We start from the raw sequence: 19,793 nt of genomic DNA on the forward strand, positions 1-19,793 counted from the left end.
TGCAAGAGGCGTTGCTTTGTTGCCGGCCGTTTTCTCCGGTGTGTTAAACACACTTTAGAAAGGAGTGTCCCCAGACTATCAGAAGGCGGAGATCTCTGATTGTTTACTTTCCTCACTTCTGTTTCTCCTCTCGTGCGCTAAGCTAAACTACCAATCAGAGCGATTTCATTCACAGATAAGCTCCACTGTGCGAATGCCAATTCAATGTGCTCAATCGGTGAAAAAAAAAGGCCTACTACGGCTGATGCAAACAGGACACACTGCACCAACGAAGGCGGCAGACACTCACAAACGACCCATCAGCTTGGTGTGATAGATATGAGACAATATCATAAAATCATATAACACAATCAGATACAGAAGAAGCTGCCACCTCTTTCTTTGTCTGCTTTTGGCCATAAGAGATCAAAACAACACATCAATTCTCGTAAATAACGATAATATATTATTAGCTTCGGCACTTTTGCACTTTATAAATTAGCCTAGTAGCTAGCGGACTTTCTCCTTTACTTACAGCTTGGCGAATTACATATATTATCTACAGTTATCCTTACTCACTGTTAGTTTAGGTCACTGCGTCTCCACAAAATGCACGCTGTTTTAGCCTAACATTGTTTAAACAGTTCAGCTAAAGTTCAGCTTGCTGTGTTGTCGCTACAAGTTAGCGGCAGTAAGATGACTGACCAGGCAGGTACGTAGTGTCTCCTGAGCATTTTATCTCATTATGATAATGTTAACATACGCCATGCGCTTTGTCTGTTGACCCGTATTTTCTCCATTAATCCAAAATATTTCCCCACTGCTACTTCATTCGTGAGTAATAACCTTATCCTAACTGTCTTTCTCATAGCTGCTTGCTATCATCTGCCTGCTGCTGTTCGACGGTGACACAGAGATTCAAAATAAAGACACATTCTTAAAGATGATGATACAGATCCATGTTTTCACTTTGATGCTGGATTGTTAATCATTGAATTGATACATCTATCAAGATCAATGGATCGTTACACCCATAGCTAACCACAGTATTGTGGAAACGTAAAGATCCTATGTAACCGCTGCCTAGAACTGTGCAAATATAACATAGGCCTATCTGTGGTTTGCAGAACGTTACAATGCCAACATTTATTTTGGCAACTGGGACGATTTTACACTTTTTTACAGAGTCTAGCAGAAGTAAGGTGGGAAAATATGTGATTGTGTTATCATATCAGTAATATGTGTGTTTCAATTACAAATGATTCCTTCAAATTACCTGTTTTTATACTGAGTATTTGCTTCAATTCCCTTAATTTGTTCATTAATCCTCTCAAATAAATAACTCAGCTTTTAAATACTAAATTGTGCTATCACGTTAATTGATTCTCCTGCCTTCAGCAAAGGACTTCAAAGACTGTAAACACAATTTTGTGTTTTGCCAAAACCCGGAGAGGCTGAAATGTTCAGATGACTTATCATGGCTCTTATTGGGTGGTTTGTGTTTTCCATATCCAACAGGCTTTAAGCAGTCCAAGGCAGATGTACAGTTCTCTGTGAAGCAGTGAATTCAGAGGAACGTACGTCCCCTACAGCATTCACATCTATTGGTTTTATTCCTACAGTAAATAATAATGTTTAGGACACATGTGTTAACATAAGCATGTTAATGTGAATTTCCCAGGGACTGAAATGTGGTTACCACACACTCTTCCTCAGTATTTACATATTCATGAGGACCTAATGACCAAAGTGAGGCAGTTGCCAAGTGCCGCCTCCACCTACATGGTATGCAAATGAGCCCGGCGCTGCCATATGTGTGCACTTGTTAGGAGAGCTCACAGACGCGGCTCCTTTTAACAGGTGCCCACTCCTGCATCAATCTGCAGCTCAAACACACCAGTAACAAACTGCTGTGAACACACAACATCCCACAGCAGTCACAGGGCCTCTCCACTTGTCACGTATCAGTTAGATTTTTTTTCATTTCTGTTTAATGTTGAAAATCATCCTCAGTGTTGTCATGTGTAATTCTATCAGCCATCAGTTACTCACTGAAGTGTCAGTGTTATAACTGCAGATAACAACCTGATAATGTCTCCTTAAATGAGCGACAAGTGTGATCATTTCACATCATCATACCACACTAAGAGTTAGTTATTCCTTGATAAGTGTATACAAGATTTAAACCAATCATGTCATTGATCCATTTTACATTTTTAAAGTCCAGTTCAGACCAATGATTCGCAATGTAATGAGTTGAAACAGGCAACTTCTTGCAATCTACCTGCTGGTTCACACCAATGCAACCAGATGAGACGGTGTATCATCTCTATGCAACAACTCTGTACTTCTGTTCTGATTTGCAGCTTTTCAGGTTTATTTTGTGGCTGAATATAATTTGTAGCTTCTTAAAATATGAATGGAGATAGTGATGGTGAGATACTGGCTACAGTTGTATTTGTCATAGCGACGGAAACAGGAGACATGCTTTACGTTCTAAAACCAGCCGCCAGCAATTTGACCAGCCGAGTTGCAGGTGACGCCATCAGCCGGCTTGAGTCAAGCTCAGATGGCCAGTTCACGTCGCAACTTTTCTCTGCAACTTTTTAAATGAATGAATATTGGACCTTTTGTCATGCAACAGTGGGGGGGTAATAAATATTATGTCTCTACTAATGTTACCAGCATATTAGCATGTTAAATTTTCATTTCTTGAAAAAAATATTTATGCTGTTTCAGCCAAGTCTCATTCCCAGTTAGTCAATTATCAACACTTGTCACATCCCTCAGCGTCTGATACCGACACACAGGCACCCTTTGAGTGCTAGGTATTCTCCTGCATCTGCTGTTGATGTTCTTGTTACACCACACAAGCAAAGCAGGGAAGTCAACAAAAGCACGTGGTTGGGTTTTAAAAAACCCATCATGCTTTGGCTCTACATTCACACGGGAAGCAAACACGACCTCCTGGGTGAAAGTCTGGGGTTTGTTTGACCCATCCACCATCCCTCCTAACCGCCCTAAAGTGACTTTCTACCTCCTTATATTATGTTGTTACAGGAAGCATTTCAACCCGACGCCATCCAGCAGCATATCATATTGCCACAACAGGTGCTGACTAGCCGTGTTATGAACTGATGCCATTTATCCGCGTATCAAACTGCTGCAACAGGTGTTGTTAGGCCAACAGGCGGTGTATCATAACATCACCAAAGGTTCAGTCCAGCCACCTTACAAACTGCTGCGAAAAGTGGCTTTTGGTGTCAGGTTTCTGACGCTGAAATCACTGGCAAAATGGTGGTATTGGTCAACTCCAGAATGAGAACAGGCTGGTGAATCTCATACCGATGCAAAAGGGTGCCATGTTCGTTCAGAATGGTGAACTGTTTCAGATTTTGGAAGCCCTGAAATCCAACCTATAAGTGCCTGGTCAGACCAGCAAAATTCACCTGTGTGCTTGGTGCTTAATCATACCAAATCTCTTTGTGGAACAGATGACGGGTTTCGTACTTATCAATTTAATCGGGAGGTAAATGGGGACAGATGTACATTAGTTTTAAATAAATTTGAGAATTTGTAGAATTAATATACATGTTATAAGAAGAAATGTAAGAAAGGGGTAGGGACATACAACTTTTGCTTCTACCTGCTCCTGACACTGTCATCTTTGTCTTGGTCTCCATTCATTCATTCGACACCGTCAACATGCAACTGGTCAGTGGTGCAAATTTAGATGTCACAGTTCACCTGAGTTGAGCCCAAAGCAAAAGAACTGCACAGATTACTGATAATGCCAGTGTGACTCGGCCCTAAACAAACTGTGTATGAATCCGTGCACCACCGGCCGAAATTGTCCTTATGTGACTGATGACTGCTGTCGACTTCCTGTCTGGTTAAATGAGCAGCACTCAGCCTTCTTCTCTTTTATCGTATGGAACATGATACTGCCTCAATGAGATGCATCAGATAGACTGTACTCATCCTCGGTGTGTGTGTGTGTGTGTGTGTGTGTTGGTCATTCAGTTAACCATTTCAACTTCTATTTTAATCCAATAAAGGACACTTTGTCACTGACATGATCAGAGAGGGTGTTTGTGTGTATGTGTGTGTGTGTGTGTGTGTGTGTGTATCTGATTAGGAGAAGCATCCTATTTAATGATGGCAGGCGCAGAGGATACGAAGTGACTGAGCGGCAAATCAAATCAACCCACCAATCACGCCAGCCCCGAGTTCGCCTGCAACAAAATGGCTGCTCACCTCTGACAGAAGGCTTTTAATCAGCTGGCCTATAGGCTGTGATGCATGGAGGGACGTCGAGAGAGAGAAGCAGAGGATGCAGACACAAGGAGAACTGTGTTGTCCGGCAAAAATTGCAATCAAGGAATTAAAAAAAAAGTTCTTTTTAGAGCAAAGTGTGTTTCGTCTCCTGCTGTCGAATTGAATTTAGTGTCTCTGAGACATGAGGAGCAGAAACAAAGGGCTGTTCGTCGCTGTTATTACAGCGCTTTCTTGCGGAGATAACATTTTCTGCTAAATTACAAACAGAGATGTTCAAATTATAAACAGTTACAGGCTCGAGTTATACAATTTCTGGCTACGTTAACAGTTAGTTCTTCCAAAACAGAAAGATGAAGAGAGAAACTGGGTCATGTTCCCATAATGTTTGTGGGCTTGATCAATAAAACATGACTTTTTGATTAGAAAGGGATCCAGGCCAGTCCTAGTTTGTGGAAAAATGGTGTCAAAATTAACAAAGTTACAGGGATGATCTATATTTGCCCGTCACAGATTTTGCATCTGTGCTTATTTTGATTTTCTATGTACTGTTCACTTTACATGAAATTGATTTTCTTAACTTTGATAATTAAAGTTTCTCTAAAAAAAAATAGGTGTATTTAACATTTGCAAATGTTGGATAAAATGAGAGGGAAGCTCTCAAAGTTGAAATTCCAAAGGTTTCTCAAAAACTAGGAAACAATCAACCACAAATAAAACTTTCAAAGTGGAAGTCTTTGTCTGACAGATCTCATTTCCTGTTTAGTAAAAGCACTGACCATGAAATAGAGACATAATTGTCTCAGAGTGTTATCATTTCCTGATGTATTTGAAGTAAACAGCCAACAGGACCCTGAATAATGTCTGTAACTCGCCCCTACATACATTTAAAGCTGGAACATTCTGGTAAATGTTGTGTCATGATGGTGAGCGCAGGAGCGCGAGAACGAAGGTGCAAGGTCACCGTGACAGAACCAATCAAAATCTGTTCCAGCAGAACGACCGATTCCAACACCTCCCCCTGCCTTACAACCAGCCCCCGACTCCCAGCTGATGTCAGGATGCCGCCAGGGAAACACTCACCGGTCACATTAGTGTGTGTGCATATTCTATATGTGTGTGCTTTCATGGATTTCTACCTTTCTAAGGACACGTTTCAGTTTTCGACCTGCTCGGTGAGGATATTTGTCCATGTGACTGCTTTCACCTTTTCTCCCAGTGAAGAACGCTGTGTGCTGAGTCTGAGTGCTTTGAATTAGATTACACGTTTTTACCAATTCTAGGCGACGGTTTCCTGGTTGTTTGTTGCAGGTTGTTTGGATATCAAAAAATTCCTGCCATCTTTACCAAACAGACTTCTGTACTGTACCTACTGGTAACACATTCTCACTCTGACTTCGTTACATATCAATGTTTGGTCACAGACCTTCCACGACCAGATATGATGCCCAAGGTACCCTGGGTGTGTTGGTTGCTGACGTTCTGGGATGCTATGTCAACTTCAGCTTGTTACATGCACTGTCTGTTTTCACAGGAAATGTACAGTTTGTTCACAATCTCTTTCAAAATAAATGTACTACGTGGGTACAACACTGTAAATTGACATTTCTTTTATTCCAGCAACTAATGCATGTGGTTGGGTTTAGGAAAAAAGAACAGGGTTTGGCTTTATAAACTCACGGGACGCAGACACCACTCTCCCGGGGTGAAAGTCGTGTTTGTTGGACCCATCCACCACCACTCTTGCCCACCTTGGACTTTCTCTGCCTTAACTTTCATTCTTGTCCCGCCACATTTCCCCGACGCAGCCGAGTGCCACTAACATCAATAAGCTGTGTATCATGCCCACGTTATAGGCCGTCTTTTTTCATCAGTGTCTGACGCCGCAAGTCACTGCCCAAGCCCCAGATTTCAACGACTTGCTATTTGCTGTCATACAATATTGAAAACTGGCTCTGAGACAATTAGTTGTTATCAAAAAGGGCAAAATCCAAACAGCTGCCATTTGGGTGCCTACATTCATGTTGGTAAACACTTAGTTGACAATAAAGTTATCAAATTAGTTTCTCATAGTTCTTCCCACAATGGCACACATGACTAATATAAGCATTTTCTAAATTACTATGACCTTAGTTAGGCTTCGGTAAAGTTCAAGCAACCAAAACTTCAGGATTATGTTAAGAGAAAGGTAATCTCATAACGCAATCGCTATTGTCTGATGATGATAAAGCCGGGGGGGGGCAATGGCCAATATTTCGGGAGATCCAATGCCAGCAGATTTGAGGGCCAGGACTTCCTCTTCCATGCACCAGTCATTGTTTACAGTTTGATGAGCAACTTGACAAAGGTCCAGACAATATTTCAGCTCCATATGAGAGCAGATAAATTTGAAAAACAGTTAATAAAAAGCTAAATCATCATCAGACGATAGTTGATAGGTTGTGAGGTTGCATTTCGGTCAATACGTTCAACCTCTTTTATGCTGAACTCAGGCTACAATTAATTTTCAATGGAAGCTGGTGACATGAAGCTACAAACTGAAGCCCGACATGATATTTACCACGCTGCGTCAACCAATTATATGTTTTTATATCTAACTGTGGCAGCTTCTCAAATCTGACAGACCTGCGGCCAGTTTTTGTTTATTGAGTAAAGGAGAGTTTAACCTGACTGTGGTCAAAAGTCAGAGGGGCTTTAAAATCATTTGAAATCATCACAGGGAGTAATAAATATTATTTCACATGTCTGACATCAGGCCAGTAGTTGTCCAGATGTGTTGCAGTGAGGTGTTTGTGCTCACGCTCTTCCTCTCTCTTTGTCCTCCATGTTCATACGTCAGTGTTCGTGTGCATGTGGAAGCTGTTTTGTGTGCACCTGCATAAGTACGTGCGTGCGCAGCTCTATTAGATCAAATATATCAGAGCGGGTCATTACCAATTCTCAGGACAATTTCTCATCCTCGCCCTGTTCTGGCGTCGGAAGCCACCAAGGTCACAGGACCGGACGCCGAGTGCTTCTCATGTTACACATGAGCATGTCTGACACGGTGGCGAGATAGGCCTCATCGTGGTAATTATCATATCACCTTTCAACCAGCAGATATATGGAGCTCTGATAATGCAGCATTAATGGGAAATGCATATGAGCGGAGCGATCGATGGACAAATGACCCATAACGAGGTGCAGGACACTCGGCATTAACGCTAACATTTATACACACACCAAAAGACTGTGGTGATGCAAAATGATTAGGATTACGTTTCCCAATTAGGTTTCATATGCTGTGATTTCAAACATTATGTCTTGGGTTTCTAAAAACACAACTAGAAAAAGTAAATGTGGCATTCAAGTGAACAGTTGCGTGCAAGAATGGCTTAAAGAAAGTGGGAGTATTTTGGTTTTCGATATAATAATGATGTACAAAAAAAAGGTTTTATGGACCCAAACCCTTCTTTGTGTGTTTTTGTGGGGTATGCAGAAATCTGGAGAAGGCCAAAAAATGTCTCCAACTAGACGACCATGAGCATATACACAGGCTTCATACAATAACCTAGTCTTTCCCATGCAGCACATTCCCTCTGCCCCTTCTTGCCCGGCTGTCTCTGTTTATCAGACCACAAATGGGACAAGAATTAGGTAGCCACCCCAAACTCCCTCCACATCACTCCCAGCCACTGTGGACTGCTTCACGGGGGGGAGCAGGCGGCTGCTCTGGAGATGGATCTCTGGTCGGCAACTGTAGCAGCTCAAATTCAGCCAGTGTGAAATCCCCAGCGTCAAGTGTCACAGCAAGCTGGTGGCTGGTGGCTGCGCTGGATCTAATCTGTGTAACAGCAGCAACAGAAAGTTTGCTGATCCAGTGATGAGTCGGGGCACCTGAGTTGGGGTTTGCACTGGCTAGATTGGGGTTGCTGTAGTGGCAGGGAGTGCGGCGGAGAACACACTGTGATTCGAGGCTATAGCTAACGTTAGCTACATTAATGTGAATTTAAAGCCGCAGCTGTAAAAAGTCGGCATTGGGTAACAGAGGAGTAAACTATCGGCAACCTTTTCCCTCCATATCTGAAACACTTTGCCAATATTAACGTGTTTAATTTTATCTATTGTCAGACTCTTTTTTTCGACTTTCTTTTTGATAAGTCTGTCTTCCTTTTTAAGGTTGCTTTGGAGTGTAGGCAGTTGCTGCCTATCTTGTTACCTGGTGCACATTTTCTGTGTGGAGTTTGCAAATTTTTGAATAATACTACCCTTTTAAAGGGTTTTTTTGTTTTAGTTTTTTTAAACAATGCATTTCGCCCTCATGTTTCTTCACAGGATAATAATGTAAGTCTTGTGTTTTAAATATCTTTCATTAATCAAATAGTTGGTATGTTTTAAATCCATTTTTTTCTTTAACTTTGACCTGAATGCTTATGTAACTGAGCAGCTACTGTAGTCCTTCCTCTTTATCACACTCCCTTCATCTCTCCATTCATCAGTCTGTCCATCCATCCATGCATCCATCCATCCCCAGCTTAATATCTAAATCTGTCTCCAGACCTGCTGTCCTTCTCCCTCAATCTGTCAATTAGGCAGTCCCCATTTTCTCAAAACTGGACATTTTGACTGTACCATAGTCTCAACATCAGTTAACCAGCCAGCTTGTCTTAACTCTCCCCTAATTCCTCCATTCTGTCACTTCTTGACTCCATCCATCAGCACACACCCCGCACCCCGCATGACAGTCATCTTAAAATATCACCGCTAAAAGTCTACTTCAATTTAATGGATCATAAGGCTGGAGCGTGAATATTTAGTGTGTGCGGCTGCCGCCTGGAGATTTAATCCGGTGCTGCATAATTGATGGAGAGACATTGGAAAACTCACAGATCATTAAATGTGATAGCAGATTTGCCAAACACTTTTCAGAATAGTTTATGCTCAACGTCCTGTCAGGGCTATATGTTTTGCAGACAGACAGTTCCTGAAAACTGGAGATGATGGCTATGACAGTGATGATGATGCTTCACGTTCTCATCCAAACAGCTAAACTGACTCACTTAGGGGACTCCATATAATGACTGTAAGTCCCTTGCAGATTATTTTTTTCCCATAACATCGTGACCTCTAGCACGCACTGGGGCGGTGCGCAGCTGAGGGTGAAGTGGTCAAGATGAGAGTCAGCAAAGGAGTTCACGCTGGACAGTCACGGTGGATAGGGAGCTGAGCCAGAAAGCAAAGCTTTCAATTCACTGGGGCATCTACATCCCAACCCTCACCTATGGTCATGAGTTCTGGATGGTGACTGAAAGTCTGAGATAGTGGATCCTCCGTGGGGTGTCTGGGCTCAGCCTTAGAGAGCGGGTAAGGAACTCAGACATCTAGAGGGAGCTCGGAGTAGAGCCGCTGCAACTTCGGGTTGAAAGGTGCCAGTTGAGGTGGTTCAGGCATCTGATCACGATGCCTCCTGGGCACCACCTGGCACGTCCAATTGGTAGGAAGCCCAAAGGGAGACCAAGAACATGCCATGCTGGCAGGATTTAAAGTCTAATCTGGCCTGGGAACACCTCGGGATACCTCAGGATGAGCTGCAAAATGTTGCTGGGGAGAGGGACATCTGGAGTACTTTGCTCAGCCTGCTGCCCCACAACTCAGCCCTGCATAAGTGGTTAAAAATTGGTGGATGGATTTTCATTTTCAGAACACGACATCTATCCAACCATCCATCCATTTTCAGCTGCTTATCCGAAGCTGGGTTGCATGGGCAGCAGACTGAATAAAGTATTCCAGATGTCCCTCTCCCTAGCAGAACTTTCCAGCTCCTTGTGGGGGACCCCAAGGTGTTCCCATGCCAGATGAGATATGTAATCCCTCCAGCGTGTTCTGGGTCTGCCCCGGGGCCTCCTACCAGTGGGACGTGCTCGAACACATCTAACGGGTGATCCAAGAGGATCCTGATCAGATGCCCGAACCACCTCAACTGACCCTTTCAATGCTAAGGAGCAGCAGCTCTACTCCGAGCTCCCTCTGGATGTCTGAGCTCCTCCCCCTATCTCTAAGGCTGAGTCCAGACACCCTCCAGAGGAAACTCATTTAGGCCGCTTGTATCCGCGATCTCATTCTTTTGGTCACTACCCAGAGTTCATGACCATAGGTGAGGGTTGGGACGTAAATGGACCAGTAAATTGAAAGCGTCACTTTCTGGCTCAACTCCCTCTTCACCACGACGGTCCAGCACAACACTCACATCACTGCAGACGCCGCATCTAAACGCCAGTCCATCTCACACTCCATTCTACCCTCACTTGTGGACAAGACCCTAAGATATTTGAACTCCCCCGCTTGGGGCAGTAACTCTCTCCCAACCCACTGGACTTTAACTAAAACAGTTATATTAACACCAAATATTTTAAACCTTGGAACTTACATAATTCAATGCATAAACAATGCATCTTACTTTTTTCTAGTAATATGTTTTAACCCAACATTAGACACTACTTTCGTGTTCCCATCAAAAGCAGTTTAACAGCACTGTACAACTTGTGAGATGGAATATTGTGACATTTGAAGAGTAAACCAGATGTCACAGTGAAGATGATCATAAACTCTACAGAAAACATTTAGGAAAGAATTTCAGAATATTCCCTCAGCAATCACAAAAAACAATAAAATATTTGTTTGAGAAACATCTGTTTGAAATGACGCTTATCAAACCGCAAGTTTGCGTAACGGCATTATATATTGTTTCAGTACGTGTGTCAGTGTTTCACCATTTCACCCCAGCGGGTGCAAATTAATTGGGAACAAAACATGTTCTTGTATTTATTGTAATTAATAATGTCTGTGGCTTTTACAGAGCTAAACATGGCAGTCATTCTAATGTATTATTATACCGAACAGACGTTCATCTTGTATTGTATTATTCATTTATTACTTTACCATCCCCACGAGGAAACTGATTTACAGTGTGGGCACAGAAATAATAAAACAGATAAATTAAAAACAAATTACAGACACGAGCAATACAATGCAGTGAACTGCAGTGCTCTTACCAAAATTGTTGTGTAAGACTAAAATCATAAAATGTAGAATTCATTTTTCTGTCTCACTTGGAGTCAGACTTGTCAGAGCTCTACATAAGACAGTCATCCTCACTCTTCTGGGTGTTTTCCTTTCTGTAAATCAAACCTGAGTTCATCATCTGCTTCACGTCAGAAGCGATCGTCAGCACCATAATTTCCAGAATCATCCTCATCACTGTCATCATCATCATCATGCTCTAAATCAGCAGCAGAGTTCATACTGCAGCCATTAAACAGAACAGGAAGAACTCTGAGATGAGTGTGGAAGTGATACACCCCGTCTGCGTGAGCACGTGTACAGTAAATATCTGTCTGCTTTCAGAATTTTTCAGGTTATGTTTCCGTTTTTCCTGCACGTACCTTTCTTTCTAGGTTGACGCCTTGTTTTCACTTGCATATGTGAACGGAGATGAGGCAACTGGAAGTCCATTCACTCCTTCGGGAATCTCCGTGATATCCAATGTGCCTGTGAAACTCCTCCGTAATATTTAAGTCTGGAATTTACCTTTGCCGCATTTTTTTTTCTGTTTTAGACGACTATACATTGATTGACAGCTTTGATTGTGGACTTTTGGTTTGAAAAAAAAAAGTCATTTGAAGACGTCACCATAGGCATTGAGTAAAAATGAAGTTAAAATGACTGCTGACATCAAAACTGCTGTCATTATCCTTCACCTTCCTCACAACCAAACCCCGTGTATTCGTCCCTACCCTGAGCTTCTTACCTGGATCTTGATCGGCCAGCTGAAGTTGGACACGTAGACGTAAAAGGTGATGTTGTGGTGAAGTCTGAAGTTGAACTTTTCACATGAGAAACTGTCCCGGTGCTCCTTGATGTTGGTCCTCGCTATGATGGGCATCTCCTCACCTGAGATGGTGCCGGCTGTTAAAGACAGGAAGTAGGAAAATGAATTACAAAGGAGTCACGCACAGAAGTGTTTTGCCGTCCGAGCGTCTCAGCAGCATTCAGCGTCTGTCTGGTGGGCAGCTGAAGCTCTCATGATGGGTAACGGGACAAAGAGTGATATATCTGAGGGGGTTTATTGTATTTCTCCTCAGCAGCTTTCATTCATTGTGGAAAACCAAGAGACAACACATCAACAGCAGCTTGTCGTTGGTGGTGTTTTCAATGAGAAATGTCGGCAGAGGTCCTCTCAGAGGTGAAGGATGTGAGAGAGTGGACAAACATACAAAACCTTTGTCAGAAAAGGAAGGCATGATTGGTTGTTTTTTAAACCAACCCTGCTTCTATGGTGATCTGTCAACTGATAGAAATACTGTATATTGGCCTGTTACGACTTTGTTGGATGATAATTACGAAAAAACACAGAGGAAAAACGGTGTTTGTTGGACCCAACCACCACCAATCCCGCTCGTCCTACTCTGACTTTTGCCGCCCTATTTTTCATTCTTTTCCTGTCGTGTTTCCACCTGACGCCGCAGCTAAACTATAACGCCAACATTGAAGGATGGCTTTTTTTTCAGTGTCTGATGGCGCAAGTCACTGCCAAAGCACTGCATTTCGACGACTTTGAAGTGAGACCGGGTTGGTTCCTCTTTTATCTCTTACTTATTGAGTCTCTCTTTCAAACTCAGTGCTGTCTGATTTGGATCGATGTTTCAGCGCTGCCTGGACGGAGATGGACTGTATTTTGTGGAGGCGCGTCATTGCATCTCGCCGGTTAGGGGGCTAAAATTAGTGCGTTTACCCTGGTGTAATGTTTTCATCAAAGCCGATCAGAGCTGATAAATACACGTGACTACTGCAGAGTCATTGGACCCGGGTGTGAATGCCGATTTTAACCTTTCCCATCACATTAAAAAGCCAGATGTTAGCAGGTGTTACTGGGTTTTGTGCAGTGGAAAAGGGGCTTAATATTTTACGTGAGACAGATCTTTGTGTCTAAGGCTCCTTCTAAATCCCAATGACCCACCTTTGTTGGTTCAGGCCACTTTGGGTTGGTATCAGCAGTCTGACCCTGTCTTTAGCCAGAAACATGTATCCTCATCTGTTCATTGATTCTTTCTTTCAATTAAATTTCCAGCAACTATGGGGTAGGTTGGCAACAACAAAAGGTGTCCCAGGTGGGACTGGGAAGGAATAAATTGGGACAGATCACACTCTCAGCTTGTGGAAGGCAACAATAGAGCAGAGAGAAACAACTCTGCAGTGTAAAACTCTGCAGCCACGTGAGAGCAGCACAATGAGAGTCAAACACAGCGACCCATGAGCCGAGCTGCCTCCACTGCGAGCATCCTTGTAAAGATATTTTTACACAGAAAATGGTAAGTGGGCAGGTTGAGTGAAAACAGTCGGGATTTTTAAAATGTCATGGTGTGCCTTTTATCTCACGCAGGCAAATTATTTTGGTGACACCTCGCAGTAATTCAGGGCGAGCTTGTAAATTCCTCTCAGCGCTGAAGTGGTCTGATTCCAGTATCCTTCAGAGCACTATCAGCAGTTCTGTGTTAATGGCCGAGTTTTTCAGACGTTGTGAATAAAATATTTCCACCTCCTGCTTTATCAGGGCCATTAAACACTCTGTAATAGTGTGCACACAATCACACACACACACACAAGGCCCACAGTCCCAAACTGAAGAGGCTCTGGGCCCCAAGACACTGAGTGGTGGAAGCAGAGTGCTTTTATCTTAATTGAAATCAGGAGGGAAAATGTATAAAACAGCCTAATGCCAAAATTCAAAATAGCTTCTGATGTGTTTTGTCAGGAGGGGGAATCCCCGGGAGGCGAGCAGGAAGTGGATCTGACCATTTCACTTGAGGACACTTGGCCACCAATGAAAGATACTGACTGTGGGATATCTTTACAGGCAGGCGGCTAAACGGCAGAGCTTTAGAAACTGACTAAACAATCAACCACTGTATCAAAATCTAATTACATCTTATATATTACAGCTCACTCTGCTTTATTAGACGGTACTGAGGAGTCAGAAAAACGTCCTATTAAAAGGACTAATGGCTTCGTTTCAAGAGAATACCGCCTTTAACAGTTTTACTACTTTGATAGAATTGTAGATGTAATGTGTCTGTACTGAGATGACAGAGGGAGCATCATTTTAAGTGGATCTGGTTAAAGATATTACCGTTATTTAAACTATTTAAAGGCCTCTGAAACCCCAACAGGTGTTTCCAGGTATTCTGGCTGATAGATCTCTGCTCAGGNTTGGATCACTACGGATGAGCAGTATGGAGATATTTTGTGGTTTCAATTATGTGTTTGAATCTGGAGCGCCGTCTGCCTCCATTAGGTGGAGTTGTGTTGCTACCTCCTCTCCCCTTGGATCTCCACAAGTGATGTGAGGACTCTAAAACTTCACCTGAGCCTCCCTCGGCATATGGGTGAGTAGATAATGGCTGAATTTTCATTTTTGGGTGCACTGTCCCTTTAAGGTTTTATGTCTTTAGGTAAAGGCAATAAAATTATGTTGTTACATTGAGGCAACCAATAAGTACAGTTGTTACTGACATCATGTCACGTCACATGACATATGTCATGAGGATAACAGGCTACATACAGCACATTACATTCTTATTAAACTTGACTTTTCACATTGGAAACGAACAGCCGGCTTCCAGGTGAAAGTCTGGCATTTGTCTGACCAATCAAACCTCCCCTCCCGCCCTTCCTATACAGACTTTTTCGCACTTCATACTATGATAGTTACCAGCCACATCACAAACTACCACAGTCCGATGGATATCATATTCATATTCATAGCAAACACTGCCCCTGTTCGTATGTGTTTGATGCCGAGATCCACTGACAAAACAGCAGTATTGACCAGTTGGGAGTGAGAACAGGCTGCACAACTACTGTCAACCATTTCTGTTTGTAGGCGTTGGCTGTGTGCAACAGAAATCAGATGCCATAACATTAGGCGCTGTGTGTGTTGCACTTTATATGGATGTCAATTAGAGCTGAAACGATTCACAGATTAACTGATGTAACATTAATTGGCAGCCATTCTGATAATTGCTAAAATGTTTAAGTAATTTTCAAAGCAAAAACGCTGAACACTACATGGTACCAGCTTCTTGATTTTGAGGATTTGTTGCTTCTCTTTCTCTCATGTGATAGTAAACTCAATATCTTTGGGTGTTGGACTGTTGGCCGGATAAAACACACTATTTGAAGACATCACTTTGGACTCTGGAAAGTTGACTGGGGCATTTTATGATTGTTTATCAACAAAATCATTGGCAGATTAATCGTTAAAGACAATAATGAATGTCAGTCAAACACAGTTTGTGTTCAGAGGTCTAGGTCAAAGTCTAATCAGATAGAATAAGTAAAATTACATGTGAGTTTATGTCTGTTTTGCAAGGACCCTAATTTTTCATTGACACCACCTAAATAGACGGAGGAACCATCCATTCATCCTTTATCTGTAACCGCCTATCCTATTCATGGTCGCAGGGGGCTGCAGTCTATCCCAGCAGTCATTGGGAGAGAGGTGAGGCATGTGTGAACCATGTATGCTGTCATTCACACCTACTGGCAATTTAAAATCAGTTGCTGAAACTAGAATACTTCATATAAAATCAGGCAAAATGGATTTTTAAGAAAAGTATAAATTCATGTTCTTTACCTGTTGAGCTCAGAGACCATGTGATGTTGAGGTTGAAGTTGTTCGAGGCATTGATGGACATGTCGAGGTTCTTGTTGGCCTGCACACAAAGCAAAAAGAAACCCATGCAGTCGAGTTACTGAGCTGGAAGTAACACTTTGATCGAAGCAGATGTAGATAGAAGTGGAGCACTGAGGGGAAAACACACAATGAAAGTTTAAGATGCATTCAGACTCAATGCAAAGCAAATTCTTGTTGCTTGGTTTATTTATTGACTGCTGGGGTGGTTTTGGAGTTCACGTCGTTGTTGGACTTCTTCCGACCTGTCGACCTTTTGCACTTTGTTGTGTACATGCATAAAGTCCACCAGAAGAATTCTTTGCTAAAACATTTTTAACTCGAGCCTCTCCATCTCCGCCTCAACTTGTGTCACCTGGGGCAAATTTGAATCTATTGGCCTCTTTTTGTCTTGTTCCATTGATTCTGTCTGCAACGCTGCCTCAATATTCCACTCTCACTTGTATCTGAACACACCTTCAGGCTCTGAGGAGGAAAAACAGGTCCAATAACACTCAAGAATTTAAATGTTTCGCACTGTAGAAAGCAGGTTCCTACATTTAGAGAATAAATGTTTTACAGCTTCTTTTATAAAACAGCTTTGTGGCATAGTGATCAGATTGTCTGTCAGGCAACCAGGACGTGATACTACTTTTAAAAAGAAAAACAAGTTCAACCTATCATGTAAGAGAGTGTTACGAATAAGAAGGATATGAATCACATTTATTTTGAAATGCTTCATGTTTAGATCCTAAATTCCCTTTCCTTATGTGCCTTTGAGTGCATGCATTACCTGTTCAGGTGTGGCCATGAAGTTGATGCTGGTGTAGTGGCGGTCGTCTTCCTGAAGCAAACTGAAGGTAAACTGGTAATCGATCAACAGGTTGTCTGGGCGAGGAGACAAAGGCAGAAACAGAGAGGTGAAAAAACAGAAACACTGATAAAGTTAAATCAGTCCAATATTCAAATTGTTTTAAACTTAATTCAGTCTATTAACAGAGGTTCATTTTTGCTTGACTTGCACAAAAAAACTCAGGCAGTGTTGGGCGGTTTATAAGACAACGGTTTCCTGGGTACAGATATGGCAAAGGCTCCACCACTCCTACAACACAGGAGCAAGACGCACAAACTTTGTGGTAGTCTCGCATATTTTGTTGGTGTTGTTTTGCATGTCTTTGCAACTGTTTGCATCTTTTCATGGTTTTGTGTCTCCTTGTGGTAGTTTTGCATCTCTATAGAGTTGTTTTGTGTCTTTCTTCGTCATTATACATTTTTGTTTGTAGTGTTCTGTCTCTAGGAGGTGATTTTTTGTGGGGGTTTTTGGTCATTATGTGTTGTTTTGTAGTTCCTTTGCATCTTTTTGTGTCTTTTTTGTGGCTATTTTGAGTCTCTTCCAGGTCTGTATGTGTTAGGTATAGAATCATCATCAGTGCAGGTCGCAGTATGTGTGTCACCATTTAATCAGACCGACTATGGCAGCTTGAAAACATGTCTTTGAAATCTGAAATTGGAAAGGGAGTCAATATTGTGAGTGTCATGTTGGGGAGAGCTCCAGAGGCGGGGGCAAATCGGCTGAAGGCTCTAGAACCCATGGTAATAAAGCGGGCAGACGGTGATGTGAGCTGGATTGCAGAAGAGGATCTAAGAGTACAGGAGGGTGTGTAGATATGAAGGAGTTCAGACATGTAGGAAGGGGCTTGATTACTAATGTGTGTGGGAGGGGAGGTGGATTAGTGTTAATGTAAGTGGGATTTTTCAAGTGAAGGTCAAGGGGGCTCTGACACGTTGGGCCCCTGGATCTGTGCCCAGTTGGCCCGTTCAGTAATCCATCCATGCAGGCCGTCAAATGTTCTCTGTGATGGCGTGTTTCAGTAATGATGATGTTCTTCCAGGGGTTTGTTTATGATAGGAAAAGCATTAGAGACGCTGACCGTGAGTCAGTAACCAATTAGATGAATAAGAGGTGGAGTTTTGGTCAAAGATCTCAAGCAATGACAGAATAAGAAGAATAAGAAGATTGCATACATGTGTCTGATCACACACACCCAGATGCTTGTAAATATGAGCATTAGTGCTCTCTATAAGGACGCCATTTTCTTAAACGAGCACACGGTCCGATCGATGGAACAGGAGTGAGAGTCAGAATAATCATGTTCTATCAGAGATTTAATCAGTTCTGAAAGCGGCTCCCGTTGAGTGTCTGCAAGCGGCTCTTTGTCAGCGAGACAATGGCCAACGTATAGAGGGGGAATCACGGTGATTCAACATCTGGACAGACAGCAGGAGCCACGCTGGGTCACCTTGTCTGCCTGCCTGATGGGGGTGGAGAGGAAGAGGAGGGGGACACCGAGGAGGAGGAGAGAAAGGATGGGATGAGGAGAGAAAGCAGCTCTGTAGCCGTGAGAGGAAAACGGGGTGAGAGGATATTTTTTAAGTTAATCAGCGTGACTGCTGAGCGCTAACCCTTCAGGGTAATCCAGGTGTGTGTGCATGTGTGTGTGAGATGCATCCAAGGGCAGTCCAGGCTAAAACAGACTGAGGCAGGCAACACACTCTTCCTCTGTTCATACAGTTTTGGCCATCAGTCAGAGCAGGTATTATCAGCCCTGTCGCCAGAGAAAATGATGGCATTGTATGTTTCTGGAAACAATGCATTTGTTGCATTTGTATGTGTTATACGTATTATATCAACACTTATGAAGTGACAAAGTAGATAAGATGACCTTGTCATCAGGAGGTGGAGGGGATAGTGGATGATGTGATATCTAGACGAGATGCCTGCCAAGCCACAGACCACTATTCCAGACCAACAAAGAAGAAGACGGTTGTTTAATAGCGAGTCACTGCTGTGTTTCCAGCTGCTTTTTAGCCACTTAACATGGGTGTTTTTAACTGACCTGTTGATGTGTTTCCAGCTGCTGTAGTGCCATGAAAAATGGTCGTTATTTACAGACACATCGCTGCAATTCCTGCCAGGATTGTGCCACCAACTGCAGGTATTTTAAGCCAAAACATGATCTTTTCCAAACCATAACCAAGTGGTGTTTGTGCCTAAACGTAACCACAGCATTGTTGAAACGTAAAGAAATGTAAAATTTACCTGCTACCTCTAACTCCACCAGGACACCAATGTCCTCGCTCCCCTCCTCTGTTAAATGGTATCTCCCAGGCGCACTACGTCATCAAACCATGTGATGTTTGGTATTGCTGGATTCAGGAAGCTCTCGACTTTTCAAAAATAACATAGTTTTTCTTGTATTTCTTATGTATTTCGCACCAGAGCAGCCTAAACACACAAAGTCCAAAATCACGATGAGTGGTGACAAGTCATGTCATGCCGTTTTTCAACGGGAAAAGTTAAAGGATTACTCGCGATCTTATGAGCAGCTAATAGCAGGCACTTAGCTGTTTTATAAAAGGTAAGAGTCTCACTCCTACCACTATTTATGGCTGAGATATACCGCCTAGAAAGCGGGATCACAACTTTCACGTTTCAGTGTCATAAACAACATCAGGTATCATAATCACACCTGATTTCAATAAGGTACAATGTTTGAAGCTGGCTGAGTGTTGTTTGATCACTGATAGTACTGTTTTGAAGCTGAGTGACCGACTTGTCATTTGGAGCTCCACCTGCATCTTTTCCTGGAAAAAACACTGTAGAATGGTCATACTTTGAGCAGTCTTCTTCAAATTTGAAACAGGTGTTCATTGATAGTGTGCCTACAGCCCCATAGTGTCATTTACCTGCTCAGATGTATCACCTAGAGTGTTTCTGACACTTTCTCAAGAAACTTCAGGGAGTTTTCTTTCTGGCAAGACCTCATGCATG

General features: G+C 42.6%; 1 protein-coding gene across 1 annotated transcript in view; it reads right to left on the minus strand.

Annotated features, from left to right (window-relative positions):
* atrnl1a (attractin-like 1a) overlaps window positions 1–19,793 on the minus strand; it is a 428,607-nt gene that overhangs the window by 201,931 nt on the left and 206,883 nt on the right. Inside the window, exons 23-25 of the mRNA XM_050071268.1 lie at window positions 16,755–16,849; window positions 15,926–16,004; window positions 12,041–12,198 (exon numbers count right to left, since the gene is read on the minus strand). Coding sequence (XP_049927225.1) covers window positions 12,041–12,198; window positions 15,926–16,004; window positions 16,755–16,849 — 332 coding nt within the window. The remainder of the gene's footprint in view (window positions 1–12,040; window positions 12,199–15,925; window positions 16,005–16,754; window positions 16,850–19,793) is intronic.

The sequence above is a fragment of the Epinephelus moara genome, chromosome 19 (genome assembly GCF_006386435.1).
Source record: "Epinephelus moara isolate mb chromosome 19, YSFRI_EMoa_1.0, whole genome shotgun sequence".
NCBI lineage: Eukaryota > Metazoa > Chordata > Actinopteri > Perciformes > Serranidae > Epinephelus > Epinephelus moara.